Source organism: Rhyacophila brunnea, unplaced genomic scaffold, assembly GCF_057557595.1.
Source record: "Rhyacophila brunnea isolate RB1 unplaced genomic scaffold, BYU_Rbru_1.0 scaffold_16, whole genome shotgun sequence".
Classification (NCBI taxonomy): Eukaryota; Metazoa; Arthropoda; class Insecta; order Trichoptera; family Rhyacophilidae; genus Rhyacophila; species Rhyacophila brunnea.
The window spans coordinates 28991198-29016970 of record NW_028232816.1 but is presented as its reverse complement, the minus strand read 5'-3'; the positions used below and the strand labels follow the sequence as shown (position 1 = coordinate 29016970).

The window sequence follows — 25773 nt, the reverse complement described above, 5'->3', positions numbered from 1 at the left end:
GAAGTAATAAGCGACCACTGCTTTAAAACAGCTACCACACTCCTCGAAGGATAAACCAGTCCCTATTATATTTTGTGTTTCCTGGTCAATACTGTGTAGTGGGGAAAAGGAGTACCTAATTGGTAAAATTTCAAGTTATAATTAAATAGAGGGTATAGAAGTTGCTCATGGAAAAATCATGAAGAGTGGAGAACAATTAAGTATTATATTATTAGGGAGCAATAAACCAAAAAATTATAGGCAAGTTCGAATCTTGCGTCTGCCATAAATTAGATGCAGTCATTTTTTGTAAATGAGTGTTTGATTCAGATCAAGAACCTGTCGAGTCGGGCGAATGGCTGATAACCATTACTCTTGCAAATAAGTCTATTAATATAATCTTAAACCCATATTCTGCGCTGACTCATTTTGAAAGGGTATGGTGAATGAACATAATAATATTGTGCACCTACCCAGTTACGAGGAGGACAACCGACTGCAAATCTGGAGACGTACTGTTTTCCTTTTCCAGCCACTTCTTGTAGTTCTCGATGGTGGGTGTCTTCACCAGCCTCTTGAGAGCATCGCCAGCAACGAAGCTGACCCCTTTGGCTTTATTTGGAGCGGCCCTCTCCGATCGTCCGCCTTCTCGCTCGGCCTTCGCGAAGTCATAATCGACGGGGGCAAGCACCACGACCGAGGTCACCTTACGGCCCTTCAATTCAGCGACATCAGGCAGAGGGAACTGCGCCCCGCTGACCTTCAACGGAAGATAACGGTTGTACTTGTGGTCGTTGAGGGCGACCGGTGCAACGCGCGTGGCCCCATCTTGCACGTACTTGTTCGCAACCTGTTGACCTTTGGCTGTGCTTGGATCGAAGTGGACTACTTTCATTTCGACGCTTTTCTTCTTGCCATACACATCCACGTAACTTTCAATGCGCTTTGAACCTTCCTCTTCTTGGTCTACGTCTTGATCTTCTACTACCTGTCTTACTCGTTCACCATTGGGTTTAACAACTGCTGCAACTGGAGAACTTCCTGATAATTGAATACCACCACCAGCACCATAGAAGTTAGCCAATTGATCTGGAGGTAAAGATTCAATTGGGATATCTCCTACTTTATCATAATCAAGAATACTAATCTGTGCATTGTCAAGAATGCCAGAGTCGATCAACTGTTGTCTTAAATCATCTGGAACTTCATCAGGTAATTCAAAGTCTACTGGCTTTTTGTTCTTTTCTTTTTTATCTCCATTTGGTTTGTCAACTATGCTGTTAGGGGTTGAAGAAACATATCTTGGAGTTGACGACTGTGATGCTGAACCAGATGTTGAATATAAAAGAGGTGGCCTGTTTGTATTATGTGAAGTGTATGGTTTAGATTGAGAATTTTGAACGTGGAGTGCAGGAATGTCATCTGATTGAATGTCAGCCGAATTAGGATTACTTCTAAGATTGAAATATTGCTGATTGTGAATATCGACTTGGTGCGATTGTTTAGATGAGCTGGGAGTGGATGACGGGAAGTTATTGATGTTTGGTTTTTGACTTAATCCCAATAATTTTTGATGTTCTTGTTCGCTCTGCCTTAATTTTGCTTGCAGCTGTAAAATTTCTTGTTGATTTTGCTCAAAGGCAGACAAAAATTCATTATTATTAGAAATTTGCACATTACTATTCTGTGTTTTGAACTGCTGCTGTATTTGATTTTGGATATCATATTGCACCAAGTTCTGTGGTTGTCTTTGTTGAACTAGAGGTGAAGGAATAGGCAAGCTTTGGGGTTGTACTTGTGTTTGCTGAGTGTTTTGATGAGTATTTTGAAGATTATTTTGATGATGCTGGATCTGAGGTGCAGGCGTAATCAGTAAATGCTGTTCGTATTTTGGAATCGACGCAATAAGCTCTCCTCCAGGTGGAATAAATTGCCCTCCAGGTATTTGCTGTTGGAATTGCTGTGGCTGTTGATTCAAAGGTGGCTGAGGTCTAAGATTCTGGGGCTGTTGGTTAAATTGATTAAATTGTTCGTTGATATTCAAGTTTGAATGTTGATTCTGGTGCTGAGGAATTGGCTTGGGCAACAGTGGTGGATTGATTTGAGTTGGAGTTGGTTTTGGCTGTTGCTGAGGAATCGGCTGTTGTTGGAATCTGAGAGTCGATCCAACTTGAGATGATTGGTGAAGCGTTGGGCGTTGCTGGGCACGCTGCTGTTCCTGTTGTTGGAGAAGCTTCACTTGCTCATTATATCTTTGATTATACTCTTCTTGGCTGAGCGGTATCGGTGCTTGAATGGGATTTCTTTGAGGTTCGCGGAAGTTTTGAGCAGGTTTACGAGGAAGTTGCTGACTAGGCTCAACATGCTCAGTTGTTATCGTATGATAGTTCTGTTGAAGATATTCGTGCTCATTAAACTGCAACTGCTGGGGCTGTGGTCCTTGATGGAATGGTCTTTGAGGTCCTGATGGGAATGGACTTCGTTGTGGTGGTGGTCCATCAGAGCTATGTGTGGGTCGCTGTTGGAAGGACGGAGGAGGACCATCTGGAGTTTGGATCGGACGTTGTAGGAATGATGGCGGTGGACGGTCAGAAACTTGAGTTGGTCTATGCTGAAACGACGGTGGTGGACCATTTTGAGCTGGAAGTTGCTGGAAAGCTGGCGGAGGGCCACTAGGAGTATGACTTGGCCGCTGTTGGAATGACGGAGGTGGACTATCTGGACGTTGTTGGAATGTGCTTAATGGTCTCTCCTGAGAAAAGTTTGGCCTTTGTTGGAATGATGGTGGTGGTCCATCTGAAGGTGGTCTCGGTCGGAAGTTCGGGATTGGTCTCGAAAGCTGGGGCGCACTTTGAGGAGGGCCACGAGGTGGAAGTTGTGGAGGTCCTCGAGGTGGTCCTTGTGAAGATCCCTGAGGTGGTCCATTGAACTCTGGTAATCTTTGGAAGTGATTACTCTGTGATCTGAACGGCTCGTGAGGTGTATTCGCGTGCGGTAATTGTTGATAATTCTGTGGTGGAAAGTTCGGTTGATACTGAATTCTCTGTTGAGCGTGCTGCTGGTTTTTTTGATACTTCACATTCTGTTGGAAGTTTTGAGTCTGGAATGGTTGCTGGTCATGAACTATTGTTTGTTGTCTTTTGTGAAACTGAGAAGTTGGTGGTGGAGCCTGTTTTAATGGTGCAGCAGATGGCTGTGGAAATGCGACAGATATATGCTGAGCAGATTCTTCGTGTCCTTCAGATAAGAATGAATCGTGAGAATCAGCGCTGTGACTCTTTGCTTCAGACCCGAATGTGATACGTACACCGCTATCACTATGATAATGCTCTGAATCTGGCCTGATAATTGCTCGCAATGTAGTGCTTGGAAGAGGAGGTAGGGTGTGAAACTCCGGAGCAATAGTAGTATGCTCTTCGTGATGATCAGGTTCACCGTTAGACGGTGGAGTTATGGCAGGAATTGGTGGATCATAAATGATATCCTTTCCATGAGGGTTTTGTTCATACTTAACATAGAATACCTGCACAGGTTCTTTGGGGCGAGGCCCGATTGGCTGCGACAAGATTGGAAGCGCTGGTAAACTTTCGTTTGATTCCTTGATGATGATTTCAATTATAGGTTCAGGATGTTCATAATATGGCACAAGAAGAGGTCCGTACGGTGGCCCAGGTTGTCCTGGATAGTTTCCAGTATGGGCTGCTGCATACACGTTATCGACACCGACTTGATTACTATCAGTCAACTGATCGCCAGGGCCTACTGTTAATATTTTGGCCTGTGCTTGAATTTCGTTTCTCGTGATTCCATCTTCTAGATTTTCGCTAGCATTGAGATCATATAGTGGGTCTTTCTGGGAGTACTGAACCATAGGTTCCATCTGCACAGCGTACGGGGGTGCTGGAAGGGAAGGCCTCGACCTTCTGGTGAGTCCATAGCTCGGTCTGCCTTGGTAAAGAATACCAAAGTTTCTTGGCGGGCTCGTTTCCGCGGGTGTATTGGATATTCTTCTTTCCAGTGAACGGAATGACGCCACGTGCGAGTGGGGTAGTGTGAGAGAGTACTCGAGGTTTCTTCTGTCTCGGATTTCGTCACCAAGGTCTTTGATGCTCTTTTGGAAGGCGGGCTTCTTGTTTTCTATCGCTGTCACGCTGAGGATGACGGTGGCCAGAGCCGCCAACTGAAAGCAAAAAAAAACTTAATATTAAAATATGTTCAACATACAAAATATAGTCTTTTATTAAATTAATAGTATACCCTGACGTCATTATATCATATAATAATCTTAAATTCCACAAATTTCATTTTTCAAAATTCCACAGTCAACAGCTAGTTCATCGAGTAGAGTATAGTACAGATATGTGACTGTACCATGAAGATTAAATGGGTTACAGTACTAATGAGTAAAGCAACGTGTTTTTGGACCCATGTACCCAGAGTATGGACGCAATAGGTCGAACAAATGGCTAACATGCGTTTCTCGTAAACAATCTATTAAATACAACATCCACTCTGTGGATGCCCATAATGATCTTCTAAGGATCGAACGCAGTTTAAAAAAATAAGCAAAGATAACCTATATCTACGAGTGCAGAAAAAATGAATACTTTGGCCATATTTTCGCAATGTAAGTATGATTTAATTGACAGTTAGTGAGCAGCGAAGGCATAGATAGAAAAAGATTCTATTCACTACACAACTTCCTTAGGTATGTGGCGTAATGTCAAATTCGTTGGTGATCTGAACTAGTGGCCTAGGATAGTAAGGATGCACTGCAAATTGGTCGTCAATCTTCGATTGAAGATAGTACCAAAAGAAAATAGCAATTTTGGTGATGGCACTACTATCAAGACTTTGTAAATATACGGTATGTACAAACTTATAAATGCTTAATCAGTTAACAGAAATTTGCGTAGTTTTAGTATTTTTCCATTGATATGTCTTTACTATCCGGAGTTTTACTCTGTCGCATTAACATCTCATATTTTGGATTCAGTCTAAGAATGGAAATAGAAAGGAGAGACTTCATCCACCAAAACAGGCTTTAAAGATACCAATAATTGTAGTAGGTAGTGAAACATATCATAGAAACACTAGGTATATATTATAATTTCACCGAGGATCGAATCCAGAACTCCTGGTGTGAGGAGCTATTCCGTTTCGCATTGAACTACGGAGGCCTCGTTGAATACAAGTCTTATCAGTGAAATAATACACGCCCATTACCATCGGATATTAGCAGGTAAGTATGTACATACAATCGCTAAGTACCCGTTTGTTTCTCAGGTAACCAGAACCGGAGATGAGATCTCATCAATGGACCGAGAGAGTTGTCGATATAGCGACATTAGTACATACAGTATGGCAAATAAAATTCTCTATTATAAGTGGATACCTACGTTGAAAAACCGTTGCCTAGGAACTAATGTTTGCAAAAAAGATAAAAGGTAAATCTGAATTTCCGGCGCAATGGCGGAGCAAGTAATAGAAATACGACAATAATTAAATAAATAGTATATTCGAGAATTGGTTATTGTAAATAGTTGTGTGAATTTAATTACTCAATAATTGATTTATTTACTTGAACAGTGAAAATGTCAAGTTCAAAATGTTCACAACATGACGTGAATGATATAATGATGTACCTACACTAGGGAATCCAATCCCAAGCCAAATTTTTGATCCCGGAATTTCGGGATTACAATTTGACGATCCCAAGATCTCGGGATTGGCATTTTTTCGATAGTTAATATAAAATTTTTATATATACAAAAAACATCGATAAAATCGGTCAAAAATAAATCTAGTATAATTAAATTTATACTATTTAAGACATTTATTGTTAATACTGTGTACGTTCTATCTTGGAAATACATAGGTTTAATAGAGATAATATTGTAAATATAAATAATAATGTGAGAGTTAAACAGTTTTATTTATTTATGAAAATACTAATACAAGTTCAATTAAAATAAAAAAATAACATTTATTGTGTTGACAATAAATACAATATAAAAAAAATAAAGATTTGAGTAGGTAATTAAAACATTATTCTGAATAATATGCCCGAAGTAATAAAAATTCATGAAGTGTTACTTTTTAAAGTTTTTTCTGATGTTGTTACCATTGCGCAAGGCAGCAAAAAATGGTTATTTATTATCCGGTGATTCCCCCTGTGACCAATGGGTCTCCAGAATAGCATTTTCTGGTAGTCTGTTTCTAGTTCTGGTTTTTAAAAGTGCCAAGCAAACAAAATGAATTGGCAAGACATGGGTAATACATCAAACTTCATTCAACCTCAGTTTATTTCTAATGTAGTTATATGTTATTAAAAGTATTTTTTTCCGTTTTACTTTCGTTTTTATTTTATTTTCCATAAAAGTTGATAAAAAAATCAGTCCCGGAAGTTTCGAGATTGTGTTTACCAATCCCAGGATTCATAGGTATCAAAAATAGTTCGGGATCCTGAGATCCCGGGATTCGGGAGTGCGGGATTGGAATCCCTAACCTACATTATATAAATATACACTATTTAATAATTGAAGGCAAACCCCCGAACAACGATAAGCGGCACATATTTCCCATATTGAGTTAAGTACAGAATAATGATAAGTAGAGACCTAGACCCTTGTCAACGTTTTGATGTTTCGGAAAGGTTTATCCTTCACTCCTAGATGGTGCTGTAAGGTTTTTAAAACCGCTTAATCTAAGAACAGTGATAAGCAGAACAAAGAGCGCGTATGTTAGTGGTATGAGCTTGTCATCTAGTGGCATAAATCTATTAAATAAAAGCAGAAAAAGGAAGATTCTATGAAGTCTAGAAGTATATAAGTCTATGTTTTCTATATTAATAGTATAATATCAATAAATAAAAAATATTATTTTCCTGTAACAATACTTGTTTTGTTTAAACATTTTTCTTCATTCATAAAATTTATTGAAATGTCCCCCTTACGTACAAATGTTTTAGTATAAATATTTACGTACACATTACAATGCTACCAATATACCAAGTCGACCAAATTCTTTACTATACGACAATCATTCTTGGGCCATCCCTTGATAACATTGATTAATCTGTTCAATGTACCTACATATATTTATGTACTAATGAACCGGTTAGACGAATATGGTGCAGATGTATGCCCGGTTTCCGTAAGATCTCTCGCGAAATCTCCAAGCGCTCGCCGGTAGGTTTCTCCTCACTGGATTTATTCTTCGCGGAGACGACCGGATTTGCAGGTAAATGGTTTATATTGACAGTAACGTGACGTCCACAAACATACTGAACGACTAAAATAAAGGTTACATGTAAATTGTACGTATTATATTTCACCGTAGTACAGTTCGCCATGAGCTTTTTTGCCAGAAAGAGATGACTGTGTAGGTACTAATACTAAATTCATGAATTCAAGAATGAAAACCTAATCTAACCTAACAAATATTCCAGTAATTATCGGCTTATATGTCGCTGGCTTCCTGTAAACCGACAAGAACCGTGTTATATTTAGACATGAATTTTATCCCAGAACTATACGGCCCACAGGGGTATACGGTCTTTAATATACGACCATATATTTCCGATACAACATTTCACGGTGAAGTGTGATACGGCGAACTGCATACGTACAAATTTCCGGACACGTAAAATAAAGGAAGTGTTACAAAGATTTTATATTGATAGCTATTCAAGAACGTTTTATAGTGTCGTTAACTGACGAATGCTGTTAATGTCTCATTTGTATTTACCTCAGTTCGGCCCTTGCTAATAAGTCTCAGATCACAAGTGTGAATCGTGATCGAGTGATCGACCCATCATTATTTATTATATTTAGACGAACAATCACAAAAATCGAATTATAATATCAAAACTTCAAAGCAACTGCCAAAGATGGATTTTGCTACGGTTACCAATGCAACATCACTACGCCACGCCTATGGGGCCATCAACGCCGTCTGTGGTTCTGTTTTTAAGTATATAGGTATGCTTCCGAGAAGCTAAACCGCGCTGACTGTCTTCTATATTTGCTACAGTGGAAGGGTCGATGGGCAGCGGGGGCATCGAACGCAACATTCGATGGTTCATGTAAGCGTAGACGGTAAAAACATTGAGAATTTGCAGTAAAAGTTCCTTAATACAAATCTAGAAACATCATAAAAATGGCTACTCTGCTCGATTCGCTACTACATTCGTCAAAAATCGTTAACGCTACAACTCGTTAAAACAATTATTTTTTATGAGATTGGCAACTTTCCTCTGTACCTATAATATATAATATATTATGCCCAAATATTGAAAACACTCAAAAATGAGCATGCATTGAAAAGTATAATTTCGGTGTAAGATCGTTCAATTCAATCCACAACGTGTGTCGGGTGCTTTTTTCCCTCACTGAGCTTTTTGATGCTTGAGTGTAACATATTATAGTATATAGTTCAAACTATTTTAAATTAACTCATAACTTAGGTCTTCCCTAAGTACGCCATTGCTAAAATAATAATAATCGATAATGGTGAATGTATTTTAGCAGGTATCTATTACCGGATCAATGTCAAGGTAATTTCCCGACAATTTTCAAAGCATTTCGCACCTACTTTTTACTACAACTTACGATCTGTCATCACCGTAACATTCTGGATCAATCATTATTTAACGATATAATTGTATATCTATATCCCTGGCGCCAATTAAATCAATTACGGGCGTGGTTCGAATCAGATAACATGTAGGCAGATAGATAAATCAAGTCTGGTTGAACTTAGCCTCAATGTTGGCCAACGTCAGAATATTATTTTATTTTATCAAGGTTTTATTAATCATTGTAGTACCAACTGAAGATACTCAATACTCTCGATTTATGTAATTTGAATTGTTCAACTCTCTAAAACGGTGATTCCCAATCAGGTTATGTGATTTGTGTTCGGAATTCCGCGAAAATTTACAAAACCTTGCAAAATTAACTATTTACGATTAACCATTTTGTATCTCTACCGATGCAGCTATCCTAATGTGTTAACTGGATGGGTTTCACCAATATATTACAAAATATTCCAAAGGTGGTTACATGTATGTTGTACGTATCTCTCTACCTACTATAAAACTTTATGTAGGTGCCTATAGTACATATTTTTCTTTTTAATAACGCTAATTTAATTTTTTACAACGTTTTTATTGGGTCGTATTCTTGTTTGTCCGGTGGTTGTTTGTCCAGTACAAATCTTGCAATCGATTTTTAACTAACTTCCCGACTAGCTAGACACAGCTCTCAATTTCACTCTCTACAAAATGTCCCAAAAGAAGTGTAACTTCAAAAAATATAGCCATTGATAAAACCAAACTACAATAAAATAATCTAACTAAAAGACTACCATCATTTTTTGTAGTCATCGGTCACAACAAATTGATTCATGTGGTGAAAACAAAAGCCGTAATAGCCTTTCGGAGACTGCATCACTACAGTAACTTGGTAACCCGCCTTACTTAAGTAGGTTACGCAGTATGTAATCCCTAGTGACGCCACATGACACCTTTAGGGGATCCGGTTTTTGGGCGGACTCGCCGTGTGGCGCAAGGAATTTATGCTAATGCATCACACAGGTGAGTAAAATGAGTGTATTGAAATACCTACCTTGTGACTGTAGTCGGAATTTTCACATAAAGGTGTTCTCGTAACAGGTAATTCTTTTATGTATTTCCTTCCGCAATAACAGTATATTATTATCAAGTCTTAATGAAACAATAACATCATCAAAGACGTTCACAGATAACCTTATTAGAAACGGAGTCCAACTATATTATTATATGGTAATTCTAATGATTGAAGTTTTGTACCATTCCATTTGAGTCGTTTTTTGCGACCCGGGCTTCGCCTTTCCTCATCTTCAGGTACTGTGTACACTCACCAAAAGGCAAATACACACTTTATCACCTACATATTAAGTCAAGGATCATAATAAAAATATATAACAAACAAATTATGAATAGTTGAAGTGTTAAAAGAGTAGCACAGTGTGGTATATAGAGGTGCATGCTGAGCATAACGCGAAAGGACAGAAAGAGGAATGAATGGATAAGGGAACATACAAGGGCTTGCGATGTAATTAAGTTTGCTAAAAACCTCAAATGGAAACGGGCTGGATACATAGCTCAAAGAAAGGACAGTTGTAGGGCAAATTTAGTCATCCAACAATACAAAACGTCCGCAAGGTAGACCTAGAGGCCGCTGGATCGATGAAATGATAAAGTTCTTAGTAAGTACGTGGCAACGCAACGCACAGGACCGAGGGAAGTGGAATCAGCTTGGAGACGCCTTCATCCAGCAGTGGATAGATTCAGGCTGGTAATGAAATACCACTGGCGAAGGGTGGAGGTAGGCTGTTAAGATCCGACATAAATAGTGCACACTAAACTTTATCAGCCATATTAAATTGTTTTCATTGAAATAAGACAATTTTACAGATGGTGTTAGTTTATCGCGAGCAGTACTATCAACAAGTGGCTATCGAATGTGTGTCATAATAATTAGGATCGATGGTATCCCAACCAGTTGTCCCAACCAAATTCGCTTGCATCGCTAACGAAGCCTGTGTAAGTTTAAACATGTATACATGGAAAGGTTATTATGGAATCAGCTTGGAGAGGCAGCAGTGGATAGATTCAGGGTTATGATGATGGTGTCACAAAAATAGATGGTACAATCAATATTCTTTTGGCCGTCCGAAATCTAGTGATTTTAGACTTTTCTCAGTTTTTTTCAGTGAGCAATTACGTGAAATTTTATAAATAATACGCCATAACGAAACAATAAAACCATCTTCCATTACCATGTTACAATACTGACAATGGAAATCAATTTAATCACACTGAAAAAGAAATGAAATATGCCACCATATTATGCCACCAATTTTTATTTTACAACGTTTTTCTTAGGTCGTATTCTTATTTGTCCGGTGGTTGTTTGTCCGGTACAAATCTTGCAATCGATTTTTAACTAACTTCCCGACTAGCTAGACATTTGAAACTTTTAGAATATATCAGAACACGATGCCAATGCATTTTTAAATACGTTTAGCAATCTTTAAGTAGAATTGAATTAATTTTTAGTTAATTCTGTTTTGTATGACAAGTTATTTCGATACCATTATTGGTTGCTAGGGGGTCCTAGCAACTAAATTATTAAATAATATATACGTGCGTTACTATGGAAATCAATATGAAATAACATTTCATTATTCAGTATTTCTATCAAGTACAAATTTTTTTGATCGTTTAAGCTAGTCAAGTCAAATTTATATGATTCAACAGAAAATTTAAAAACGTTGTATATAAAAAGTTCTTTTTATCTTGTAATTATTATGAATATAAAAAGTTCACAGTGTGTTGCGTCCTGATTATGACATTATTCAAGTTGTAAAGACTCAGGTGCTCTGTGTAGTTCGGAAATAAAGAAAATTGTGTATCTTTGCCATGGGCTCCACATCCTGAAGCGGGCTCCTAGGCTAGGGTCTTTGGCGGGGCTCCCTACCTATCGCTAAGGATAAAAGCAGTGTGACGCTCTACAGTAGTGTTTTCCAAATTGTGTACCTACGCAGTAAAATAAACGTGGAGGTATATTTAGTGTTTTTTTGTATATTTTAATACATCCATTTCAATGTTTGAATTATGGAGTTGTCGAGTATCGATACACAATTAAAAATTATATCGTACAACCACAAAATTTTAAATAACAACAATATTGAAGGAAAATAGCGCCGCAGGCGACTTTTTTGCTATTAAAGCAAATTTATGATGTGTGTTCATCTCACTTATCTGATCGACTCGCCACGCCGGGCCCCTCCTGAGCCCGGGCCCCCAGGCTAGAGCCATGTTAGCCTCCCCCTTGTGGGGACCATGGTCTTTGCAAACCTGATTAATGATTCTATGTCTGTTCTTAACTTAGAATGATTATCGTCATGGCCCCCACATCCTGAACCGGGTCCCCAGGTTAGGATCTTTGGCGGGCCCCCCTACCTATCGCTAAGGAAAAAGCAGTGTGATGCTCTTCACTAGCATTTTCCAAATGATGTACGCGGTAAAAATAAAGTGTATATTTTAGTGTTTTTTGTATATTTTAATACATCCGTTTGAATTATGATGTTGTCGAGTATTAATACACAATTAAAATTCTATTATACAACCATATAATTTAAAATTAAAATATTATTGATAGGAAGGCCGCAGGCGACTTTTTTTTAACTATTAAAGCCCACAAGTTTAAACTGTTTTTGTTCTTTTTCTTTTTTTTTCCTCTCCTGTAAATGTGCATTGTAATAACTGTATGAGTAATTATTGTAATAATATGTATTAATAGTGTATGTTAAAAAGTAAAGCTAAATAAGACTCAATTGAGACTTCGGAGCTTAATAATAAAAAAAAGCAAATTTTTGATGTGTGTTTATCTTACTTATCTGGTTGACTCGCCTCGCCGGGCCTCTCCTGAGCCCGCCCCCCCAGGCTAGAGGCCTGTCAGCCCCCCCCCCTCCTCTTGTGGGGGCCATGATTATCGTTGCCGTGAATAATATACGACCCACAGATCAGGACACTAACGCCTGCTCCATGGTGGGCACACAAGCGCGAATATGATTTACGTTTTCAATTTGTAGATACCGTTGACTATATTATAGTAATGAAGACAAGTCAAGCCATGCGAAAGTGGGCGGTCCTGAAATGGGTCAGTAGGTCCGGCAGAGAATAATAATTCTGTGGGCCCATTATTGCATTTCATTTTGCGGAATGCGTAGGGTTTTGCGGAGATTAATTTACCGTATTTATTTAATGATGATTTATTAAATAATATGATGCCATGTCTATATTATAACGTATCGAATATAAAGAGGATTAGATTGTAGTAAATGAGAAGAGTATTAAAAGATTATTTAATTCTTTATTGAGTGATTCTTAAACGGATTAACTAAAAACCCACATGAATATGTATTTTTCATTATATAGATCTCAATTGGATGAAGTGTGACTTCTTTAGTTTAATGGTAATAATTTGGATATAGATATGCCTTTAACAATTAGTAATATCTTTACAGATCTTACTTGCAAATTAATATTAGGTACTAACACCGTTATTGGAACAAGTTTTAGTTTTGATAAAGGGGTTTATTATTTTAATATTTGGCAATATCTGCGCATATAATCAGGTAGGCTTAATATTTAATTTACTATCGGGGTGACTCTGAAATTATATGTCATAATAAAAGTCTCAAGTTCTTAAATGCTTTCAATGTGAAGTCACTTGTAGCTAACTTAATCGGTAGAGGTATTCGAGAGGTCTTTTTAAGCTTAAATGTCATACATTTAGGCTTCATCTCTATAGAACAGGGGGGGGCAAACTTTTTGGATGGAGGGCCAAATTAAAGAATTCAAAATGAGCGGCGGGCCGCAAGTAAAATACCATTTTTAGATATACACTATTTATTATCACGAAAAATAAACATTACAAAAAAAATAATGAGAAGAATGAAACTTTTTGTAGTTGATATTCTCAAAACTGCTTGTAAATGGGCATTAGAGATATTAAATTTGATCGTAAAGAATTTTTATTGAGGTTCATGATCGAAAATGTTTGTTCACATATATAGGTTGATCAAAAAATAACGAATATTTTTCTTGCACAATCTTTAAGTTGGTCGAATTTGTCTGAATTAAGGTCATTGTAAAATTTGGAGATTTCTTCACGACGATGCAATCCTCTTAAATCAGTGTCACACTGCAGGTCAATAATTTCAAGTTGTAGTTCTGTCGGCACACTATCAATATCTATTGAAATCGATGTTCAACGTAGAAAATAGTGGTTACATAGTGTGAGATCAGACGCAAGGAAGACGTAATGAGATAATACATTTACGAAACAACAAATTCTTCAAATTTTAATCCATTGTCAATATTTAAAAAAAATATATAAAAAAGTTATTCGTAATCAGAAGTACAATTAATGATGGTGGGCCGCAAAAAAATACCCGGCGGGCCGCAGTTTGCCCCCCTCTGCTATAGAAGAAGGTTTTTTTCGACATTTAATCGGGCGGCTTAATCTCTGAACTATTTTGAATAAAATATACAATTATAGTCCGAAGATACCTTTATTAGTTTAATTTTAAATTAGTTTTATTTTGAAAAATAGTTTAAAAAAATAGGGTTGTCACTATTTTATCCCAGGGCCATCAAATGACAAAGTAAGGCGTACACGCGATATAAAAACGTCTAATTAACATAGGCACTAGTAAAATAAACCACCAAATTTAAATATTTATAATCACTTAGTGCGAAAGCTATTGTGTTTTGAGATGTGTATAGCTCAGCCAAACAACAAGAGCATTTTTGTGTATCTAAGTGTTTCTGAGAGAATGTAACCGGCAAGTATAAATTATAATACCAAATCGTCAGCTGAATGCAGAACTATTCTAACTCACATTTGAAATATTTTGCAGAAGAGTTTTTTCAAACAGCTCACTTCAGTTATTTATGATTTATATGGACAAGTGTATGCACCATTTTTTTCATCAATAATCCTACTAAAATATGATGCATCCATTTATCCATAAAGATAATAAATAATTTCAGTAAGTTGTTTCAAAAAACTCTCTCCTCAAAAATTTCAAATGTAAGTTAGAATAGTTCTGCATTCAGCTGACGAAATGGCTGAAACATTATGAATAATACTTGTGTATCTTTTGTTTTTGTTTTAATACCTCATCATAATCTTTGAGTTGCTTGGAGTCATAACACACATTTTGCAATTTTGTCGTTTTTGAGTTCAATATGCCAAGTGATTCTAAATGCATTAATCTATATAAAGAAAAATGGTTGAGTATCAAAAGTCACTAAACCATGTGAAAATCGTTGACAAAGTTCACTGTTGGTGTCATAACTCATATATTTCAAAGAATAATTCGAGTTTTGTCACCAAGGCCTTTCGAACCTATTTCAAACTATTTTTCATAGTATGCTGTATCGTCGCTATAGGATTTGTTTCCCGAATAGACCAAATGTCAATTTTACAGGAGACGAAAAACAAACTTCATTGTCGTATATTTTAATATCAGTAGATGTATCAATCATTCTTTCTACACTATATGATTGCGACATTATCTAAAAATAGATTCCAAGAATAATATACTGGTATAAATCATTAAATTCACAGAAAATGCGTTTTATTTACAAGTACTCACTCTGGATATTCGGGAAATTTTTAGCGCTCTCTCAGAATAGCGGATATTCGGGACAAAACATGGATATTCGGGATTTAAGACCGTAGCGTAATGCGGCACGACCGACGGAGTACTGAGTGGTCAAAAAATACGAACCTCAAATGTTATATTTATTTACACGATAAATGTTAATAATTACTTTTACTACTTATATAAATACCTAATTATGTTAGATGAAGGATCCTAATCACCTAATTTAATAGGTAATAATAATATGCGGTATTCGCTATGTTCGGTTTATTTCGGAATAAATAATTAAATACTTAGTTATAAAATAATCCATCGACTAAAAATGTATATTTTCAATTGTTTTAGGCTTTTCACCGGGATGCATAGGTACCACAGCACCCCTATTTCGCTATATTATAATAGTTAAGTGAAATTATTTTCCTAGCTATTACTCTCATTACCGCAAATATTGAATTTATTATTTATTACCTACCTAGTTTTGCAATGACGTATTACCTGCTGATAATTATCTGCCTATCTATTACCTACCATACGAGTCTATCGTTTATTCCGCTCCCCACCTGAGTACTTCTCAGTACCACAACCATTATGTTTACAGCAAATGCTATCTTCTTTCAAGTATTTTGAGCAATATAATCGTTGAGCAACACTGACAATCTTTGTATCGCATATTTATTAGAACCATGAGCGGTGATTAGTACTTGTCAAGAGCCGTTGAAAAATGAAAAATAATAATTGCCTTACCCAAAAGGGCGTCGCATGCGGATTTTGCCAAAGGTTTGAGCCCCATAGACTACCGGACTGCAAGTAGGGTTGCCAACCATCCCGGATTGGCCGAAATTTCCCGGAATCGGAATCGCTGTCCCAGATCCCGGATGAATACTCAATTGTCCCGGAAATTTATAAATTGCTAAAATACGAGAAGAATGATTTCATATCTGATGCTAATTGTTTTCTTACGAGATGTATCACATATTTGAAAGAAAATTATTTATTTAACGAAAGTAATATTTTTGACAAAATAAAATGTCTTTCTTTAAAGAAAAATAAAGAATTTTCTGAATTGACATGGGAGCAATTATCCGTTTTCCCAAATATATTACTAATCAAAATTGTCATCGATGCGTTATAGGCACATTTTTTACGGTATTTTTAATGTTTCAAAAGCAATTAGGTGAAACAATGTTCGCGCTTAGGTACATACTACAAGCTAATTTTCCTGCATCATCTCATAGGAAAAGATATATCCTGGAAAACCATCGCGTTTAATATATGCCTTGAGTTACATTACCATGTCTTCAAGTGAACGTGAAAGTGAATTTTCGAAAATGAATCTAATTTTTACCCCAATAAGAGTTTCATTGAAGACCAAAAAAGGTTCGGCAGTTTTGTTTATCAAACTCGCCTGACCATCTTTGACACTTCTCGATCCTTCAAAATGCGTTGATCGGTGGTTACTCAGTGTAAGACATTCGGCCATAGACTCGTAACGCTAAGAAAAGGAATCGAGACGATTTGCCAGACGAGAATTGGACTGAACTTTGAAAATACCATGGCCCCCAAAAGGAGAGGGCTGACAGGGCTCTAGCCTGGGGGATCGCCCAGATAAGTGAGATAAACGCACATCACAAATTTGCTCTAAACGTAAAAAAATCGCTTGCGGAGCTTCTTTCCTTCAGGCGTATTTACATTTTAAAATAAATGTTGTGGAATTGCATTTTTTGGTAAATGTTTATGATACACTGAATACCCTTAATTTTACATCGAACACCATTTGAAAAAATGCTACTATAGAGGGTCACACTGCCTTTAATCTTAGTGTAATATGTGTGTATAGGTAAGGGTCCGCCAAAGATCCTGGACTGGGGGCCCGCTTCAGGATATGGGGACTATGGAAAGCACCACATACTTTTATTCAAATATATGTTTTTACAATATTATTTTTTACAACTTTAGTTGTTTATGTGTACCTATTTGTTTGTTTGTTTAATTTTTTATGCGCTTCCTGGCATAGAAAAGGTTGCTTTAAATTATATTTGAATGTAATTTTCTTTAGAAGGTAAGAAGTTTGGCAAGAAGTGAGTTTCGGCACCTTTGTTTAAAAAAAGCTCTGTATATGTATATGTAATTAAGTTGCACATAAAAAGTTTCCTCAGAAAATTAGGTAATGGCTGACTGATGGTGATGTTCAGTTTTGACATATTTGTCCCGTAATCGTCACAGGAAAAGTTGGTAACCCTAACTGCTAGGCACTTGCGCTTGCTCGATCGAAAACAGAGGGGAAAAACCGCGTGGCAACTTACGTTCGTCGCGCGGGCCATAGTTTTGAAACTTCATAATTCTTGTATAAATAAAAAAAACAAGTATTTAGTCCTTTTTTTATTAAACAACATAATATACTTCACACTGGAAAGCACAAGGCCTCTTCAATTATGTAATACAAATACGACAATTAATACTTACAGATATAGAGAAATAGAAATTCAATACAGAATAAAATAGAGAGGGTTCAGTAAACAAAAATAATAATATGTATAAGTAAAGTAAATAGTTAAACAAGTGAACAGAAAAAAATATAGCAAAATAGTGAAACCAACAAAGATAATTGAAGTGCATTGTACTTCATTCATAGTTTTTGAAACTCTCGACGAGCGCATAGTGCGCATTAAAAATCATTGGTTCTAGACAGAAGAATTTTTCACAATGATATAAATAATATTCCAATATTATTACGTAGGTACCTGAGTGATTAAATTATTAAAAAAAAACATGCTACACCGAAACCAGATCGTGTAAACCGATTAGCTGTCGCGACAAAACGTGTAAAGGAAATTGATGTACCTTCAGACAACATTTTTATTGATAGCGAATAGATTTCTTCAATAAAAATATAGTTTATTTAAACAACAAGATATATCTATGTACGTATACAACATATAATTATAATACTTTATTTACCGTACGTGATTAGGTAAAACAATAAATTGGTAGGTAACTTTTTTGCAGTCGCGAAAAATATCGACGTTTTTATTAAAATCGCAATATCTCTTTAATGCGTCGACATATTGACATGGAATTTTCAGGATTCGTCAAAAATGTATCGATAATTAAATAAATATTTGTATTTATTAATGATTTAATGTTTTTCAAACTATGGTTTATAGTTTCCGAAGAGTAGGTACATACGATATTCATACAGTTAGTTGATAATTTATTTTGATCACCCCAATCTTTGTCAAATAAGTATTCATACAAAAAATAAGAAAACTAACAGTACACATTTTAGATTATAATAATTATATAAATAGAAAAATAAATATGGTTCAAACTAACCATGAAACTTAACACCTTGTTTCAAATACCCACATTTAAACAATGATCTTTTGTTATATTTGCCAGAATTAGTCATTGATACCGAGTCTAGACTCTTGAGTCGCCACATAAATATGTCACATAAACATGAGTGCAAATTACATGCAATGGATAAAAATTATTTACGCACGACTCAGAGGTTCTCAATCCATAGAAATAAAAGTTTTTACTTCGACAAGTAAACGGTTTTGGACAATTTGTGCCTATAATAAATTCGTTGACTGATTTGAATCATAAACAACAATCTAAATTTTTAAAATCATTTAAAATTAATCATTTTTTACCCATTATAATATTGCAATACACTTATACAAATAAGTCTACTTATAATAAATTACAAAAAAAAGACCATGGTCAAGTGGAGTCACATAGAAAATGTAGTCATAAACATGTTTTAAAACGTTTAGTTTATGCACTAGGATTACATTTAGCATTTTTTACAAAAAGCATAAAATTTTACAAAGACATATCGGTACATAATTAATAAAAATAAGTGAATGAGTATTTGGTTAATAGACGGGATCATTAAAAATGTCGCCTGGTAACGTTGATCTATGCTAATCTTAGGTCTAAAAACATTTGTCTAAATCGAATTAGGAAAAAGTCCTTTATCGCTTAATCCTAAAATAGCTTTATAATATGTGACATCAATGTCTGGCATGTATGGAAACATTGCTATCAAATCTTTCACTTTTTTCTCGGTCAATTTCGTGATATTAGTGGACATCCTTCGAATTGTAGGAAAACTTATTTCCTTGTTAGACGGTGTACGGTTAACTTTCTTATAAATATTAACTGTTATGAAATCTGAGGCAAATGATATTTTATATTCTACTAAATCAATTTGGTCGAGGTTATAACGAATATGTTTCATTTTTGTGTACGGAATTTGTGCGTACAATAGTTTTACCGCTGCATTCCCATAATCAAGACTATCACCTGCCATCATTTGTAATACGACAAATTTATTTTTAACGCTACGAATTTTTAAAAATTGGCGAACTAATCCCAATGGGCTATATATTTCGATGTTTCTTAATGATTTTTCTATGACACTGTGTGCTGAATCGATTTCTTGAATGTTTCCATGACCTGGCTCAGAAAATTTTTGCTCTACGACTTTAATTGTTTTTATCTCCTGATTCAATAAAAAGTTTTTTATGGCGGTGCTCATGAAAGAGTTTTTATTTTGTGGGACGCAACTATCCGACCATAATATTAAATGTTGGACATCCGGATTGTCCGAAGCGATAGCTTTTAATATTTTAATAAGCGCACTTGCAATATCGTTACCTGAGCGACCACTATATCCTTCGTGCCAAATTGCGTTATATATATGACTATTGCAATGACCGGTTAAATTATACATATTAATTTTGCTTCTATAATAAAAATTGGAAACATTAGCTTTGGGCAAACTAAAAACATTTTGTAAATCAAATGTTACCACAGCAGAAACAAGAGTAACATTATTAACATTGGTATTAATTATAATACCTCTGTATTTGGTTCTTTCTTCAGCGCCTTCAACTTTTCTTTGGATATGTTTGTCGTTGTCCATAATTTCGTCAGCAGTTGGATTTTTCAGGTATTTAAATTTTTCACACGAATCACACCGATCTTTTTTTGGATGTTGAAATGCCAGGCTAAAATCTCGTTTAAATACTTCACGGTAAATGTTTATTTTGACCGGGTTTTCCGTTTGTGAAAAATACAAGTCGTACATTTTCTGCACGTTCAATGATGCTTCAAGATATTTCATGGTTGTGCTCTTCCGACAGTAGTGCGATTCAACAGCTGGAAACGATTGAATGAGAGACCGGACAATATCTAAATCAGTAGTGCTTGTACACCTCTTCACATATTTCCCTTTTGTCGGGGTTCTAGGCACATTTGTCACACTATTTTGCACCTTCTCGTGAAAATAATACACTCTACTATCACAGATGTCTAAAGTGCTGCAAAAAAATTTTTGGCACACCTTAATTTTTTCGGCAAGCAGTTCAAAATAATAAGTATATGAGAAGCGTTTCCGACTTGTTTCTTTCTTTGTCCGTTTTCTTGTTGGTATTGACCTCGTTGTATATTTGCTGTAATAATGGTTTTTTTTATCATCACTTAACTTATAAAATTGAGAGTGGATAATTTTTCTTTCGTCTTCCGTAAATTTACTCATACATTTTAGATGACATGTTGGGAAACATGTGCTTTTCACAATTTTTGCTGGATGTGTTTTCTTCATAATATCGACGTATTCTTCGCCATGTTCCCTTTTATTTTTCCGGACATTTCGTGTCCACTCCGTTGGATTAATTTTTCTTTTAACGCCACAGGAATTTTGAGAAGAGGAACATATTATGGACATCTCATTCTCTTCGCCTTGGGTTTGGTTTGGTGACGGGGCTTCTATACAGTCTCTGAAGGTACTGGAAAAAGGTAAATTTAAATAAAACACAAAATAAAATAAGCAAATTAAATAAAAGGAAGCTGTTTTCATATAATACAAACCCTAAAAATGACGTAGTCAAATTTTCATTAAACAATTCGAGATTAGGACCAAAGTAAAATTTAAGTTTTAATACAATCAATTTCTATATTTTCTTTCCATATTGTAACATTGTTATATGATATTCTTATTGACAGAAAAATAATGCGTCATTATGGTCTTCAATCGAACTTGTTAGTTTTATTACAAACCACCAAATAAATATTATATATTTATTATTGTAAGGAATAAGAACTATGTGAGCATGTATAAATTATTAACCATTAGCTGATAATATTAGATTAGTACATATTATATCGTAAGTGTATAATATTAACTAAATAAAATATTACTAGGTAACGTAAATAATAAATTAAATTAACTATTAACGCATTCTAAAATAAATAATATCACCGTCTTTATTTTCACAGAAATAGGTACCTACGTTAAAAGTAAAATAAAGACAAACCATGTTTGATGAAGAAATAATAATTAATTCTTTACGTTACGGTAGTTACCGGGTCACACTGTAGAAATGCTGTATAATTCATATGACCGTTGGGTTTTGTCGCTATTCATCGATACAAAATACAGTTATTTAGGTTAAAATACTCACTTCCATAACTCTGTTGTAAGTTCAGGGCGAACTGGTGACGTATCAGCCATGATTTATCTCTTCAAATTTGTTGAACTCACTATTAAAACAATGGTAACTTTAAAAATAATACTTAACAGCTCGAACTTTGAAAGATGAATCCGGAGGGCCAAAAAGTATGATTGCGGGCGTGATTGTTTTAGAGCTAGACAGCGTGAATGTGGGAGCGAGATGCACGAGATCAGCGCGGTTTGATTGGCTTAAGTGATATTCGGGAAATAAAAACTCAGCCAGCGGTATATTTTGACACAAATTAACTTGGATATTCAGGAACGGATAGTTGGACGTTCGGGAGAAAAGCACGGAATAATTGTTGCTTAATATGGCCTATTCGGGTTTTTTTTTTTAATATCTCTATTTCTAGATAAAAATATATTGTTTTTATAAATGATTTCGGTAGAGTTCGGTAAAAGAAATCGAACTGCATTAAAATGTCGATTTCGACTAAAATGGATATTCGGGAAACAAATCCTATAGCGACGGTATGTCTGCAGCAAGAGTATTACTTATATATATTTTAAAAAAAAATAATGTAAATCGACTCAGTAGTTCAATATTTTTCTTCTAATTACAAAAAATAGTGCTCTGGTGTTTTTTTGCGATTAACTCAAAACTCGATTTTTGCGATATGTGAGTTATGGTTCTAAGCGACTCTTATATAGGTACATGTAATGACAGCCTATTTAGCCAAATAAGCCTCAACTGAGACTTACTTACTACTGAGGTAGCTAAAGAAAAATCGGTACTGTTCGGTTATACGGAATAGAGCGAAAAACGCATTTTGAAAATAGCCGATAAACTGGATTGTTTGTTAGTTTAACTTAACCTAACCTAACCTAACTCAACCTAACCTAACCCAACTTAACCTAAACTAACCCAAACTAACAAATACTCCAGTTTATCGGCTATCTTCAAAATGCGTTTCCGCTGTATTCCGTATAATCGAACAGTACCGAAAAACCTATTGTAAACTGTTTTACAAATACTTAATATTATTATGTTGCCACGTACCTATAAGTATATATTTTAATCCAACTCTGCTTAATCAGTAACACAAGGTCATCGTTTGAATAAACAAATAAGCGGTCAATTGCTTTTGACCCGCTAACATTATTTCAATCACTCAACGGCGATTAACAAAAAACAAGTGATGTTGACCTAACGAGTTTCTTATACTTGGAGGAAATCATTTTGCATATGTGACTAACGGGGAGGTATTCAAGGTGTGGATCATCTCTCTCTCTTTCTCACTAAATATCCCTCCCGAGGCTATTGATAAAATGCATTTCCATCATGCAAATTATTTTAGGAGTGTGTGTAGTCCACCAAAGTACGTAATATTGCGTGTATCGGTTGATTCAAATACAATTAGAATAATTACAAGATAAAAATAACTTTTTATTTACGTTTTTAAATTTTCTGTTGAATCATATAAACTTGACGTGACTAGCATAAACAATCAAAAAAAATGTAGTTGATAGAAATACTGAATAAACATAGAATACTGAAATGTCATTTTGACATTTCATATTGATTTCCATAGTAACGCACGTATATATTAATAATTTAGTTACTAGGACCCCAGACCAATAGACCCCAGCAAGCAATAATAGTGTTTTACTTTTTACGGATTTCTTCCGAAATAACTTTTCATACAAAACAGAATTAACTGAAAATGAATTCAATTCTACTTAAAGATGGCTAAAAGTATTAAAAGAATGCATTGGCATCGAGTTCTGATATATTCTAAAAGTTTCAAATGTCTAGCTAGTCGGGAAGTTAGTTAAAAATCGATTGCAAGATTTGTACTGGATAAACAACCACCGGACAAACAAGAATACGACCTAACAAAAACGTTGTAATAAAAAATACACAATACAGTGAACATTACAAATTATTAATTGAAGACGTTCACAACATGACATTTAGAAACAAATAAATATTACTTAAACATTATATCGCACCCGGGGAATAATAGTGGCACAAGTCCAAATGTGTCATTTTTGGGTGAAGTATGCAGAAATGTTCCAAGATATCATTTTTATCCGCACAAATAGCGGCATAATTCTTAAAAATATAATGTTGGCCTTAAAAGCATTTTTGTCATTATCATATTATAACATTTTACTTGAATTCAAGCAGAAATAGTGATACAATGATCATTGTGCCATTGTTATTGCGGACAACATTCAAAATAAGATGACTCAAGTGTGCCAACTTCGCGCTATTATAAAGTAAATAAAAAAAAAAACTGATTTAACACACCAAAATAAAATATTCAAACTGCTTTCCTGCAAAAACAAGTTTTTGAGTTGTGCCACTATTATTCCCCGGGTGCGATATAATAATATTAATAATAATCATCGCATGAAGTTTCTTGGAACAAGTTTATTGGGCCAAACGTACTGAGTATGGGTACTACATGCCGAGACTTGAGTACGCAAACTGGTGACAGTATTATTCTAACTCATCTCTAATTTCCACTCCTAGCATAACATTATGTTGCTAATAAAATTACTACGACGTATAAATTTCGTGGCCTTTAGCAATCTTTTAAAAGCTACAATCGAAACATCTGATTTATTATTACACTTCATTATTGATGAGCGTAGTTACATTAAAAGAAAACAAGCACGCTTCTTTGACAAGTCATTGCATCTGCTATGTTACATTGTTAATTTGTAAAGTGTTACTTTGATAGTTACAAAACTTATAAAATATGCAAGTGCAGGTTGCAAAACGTTTTTATGAGTCAAGCCATCTGATGTCATATCCGCGAAGAAAGTTTTCAACAGTTATGTATTGATAATTATCATATTCACAAATAGCCTGAGTCAATGGGTATTGTCTTCAGTGCGATAATTATTATTCATGAGTATTTTTTTTCAATCCTTCCTTAAAACTTTCAACATTCCTGCCTATTATTAATTTTCTCAGCGGTTAAAAGTTTTCTAAAAAAAAATTAAATTTTTTGACATTACGAATCATACACGCGTATAAGGAAAGCTATATAACCTCTATAATTGCTTGTTTTGATCCTAATAAGATCATTTAAGGGCCTCTATAGAGTGGAGGTTTGAAGAGTCATTTGCCCAACCTATTATGTCCATACTATGACTCAAACACAAATTGATAAAACCGAGGCTTGAACAAAAACGAACCATAAAAAATATTAGTGCCAGTGAGAAAGTTATACAAACACGTTTATATCTCCGCAATATGCGTTAGAGTAAAATAGAAGTTCTACGGCTGAACTAAATATTTTTTATACACATCGCCGGTAAATGTTGATTTCGATGGCTAGTCATTTAAAAACTGCGAGCACGTGTAAACATATAGCTACCATTAACAGTTACATCAGTGAAACGACAAATAATTGTCAACTATAGGCGCGAAGAAATTTTGGACTCGCTGGCATTCGGAGAGTGAACGTCGAGGTGTGAATACGTCAATTTGTTTCGTGATTGCGATGGGTGTATTAATTCTTAAATCGTGTAAAGATGACTGAAAACGTTACCCATTTACTTGAAAAAGAAAACATGTCAATGAATACATTATTATTGTTACTAATAGAACATACGTTAAAGTACCCACCACCACCCGTCATATATGCACAGCCGTGGATATGCACGGCCGCTTTCTATGACGCTTTAAACGTGTCTGAAAGAAGTGATTTTAAGTGCTCATTTCGTCCCGAGACGGAGCCGCACGGGACTGATGCTGCAACCATGCACCATAGTGCTTATAAACAGAACATTAAATGGACGATGTCCATTAAATGGATGTTGGATTTATATGACAAATTATATTTCGTTCGGCATGCGTCATTTGCACCCGCGACCCGCAATCCGCGCATCGCCTAGCCACGATCTTTTTAGACCATGCCTCAACTGAGGTATAGCCTTAAACCGCTTAGTTAAAATCAATATATTTTCTGATAATATTATATTTTAGTAGGTGTTTAATTTCTATTTATTTGCAAATATTTAACAGTTTTTCATTTATTTAACTAGGTATATAAATAAGTATACTAAAGACGAGTATCCATTTACTTCCA

At 35.3% G+C, this 25773-nt stretch overlaps 1 protein-coding gene across 2 annotated transcripts in view; it reads right to left on the bottom strand.

Annotated features, from left to right (window-relative positions):
* The window catches only part of LOC147074612 (uncharacterized), an 87770-nt gene that overhangs the window by 4048 nt on the left and 57949 nt on the right, over window positions 1–25773 (bottom strand). For both annotated transcript variants that reach the window (XM_085943846.1, XM_085943847.1), the window contains one exon: window positions 453–4159. In XM_085943846.1, the coding sequence (XP_085799972.1) occupies window positions 453–4159 (3707 nt within the window). The remainder of the gene's footprint in view (window positions 1–452; window positions 4160–25773) is intronic.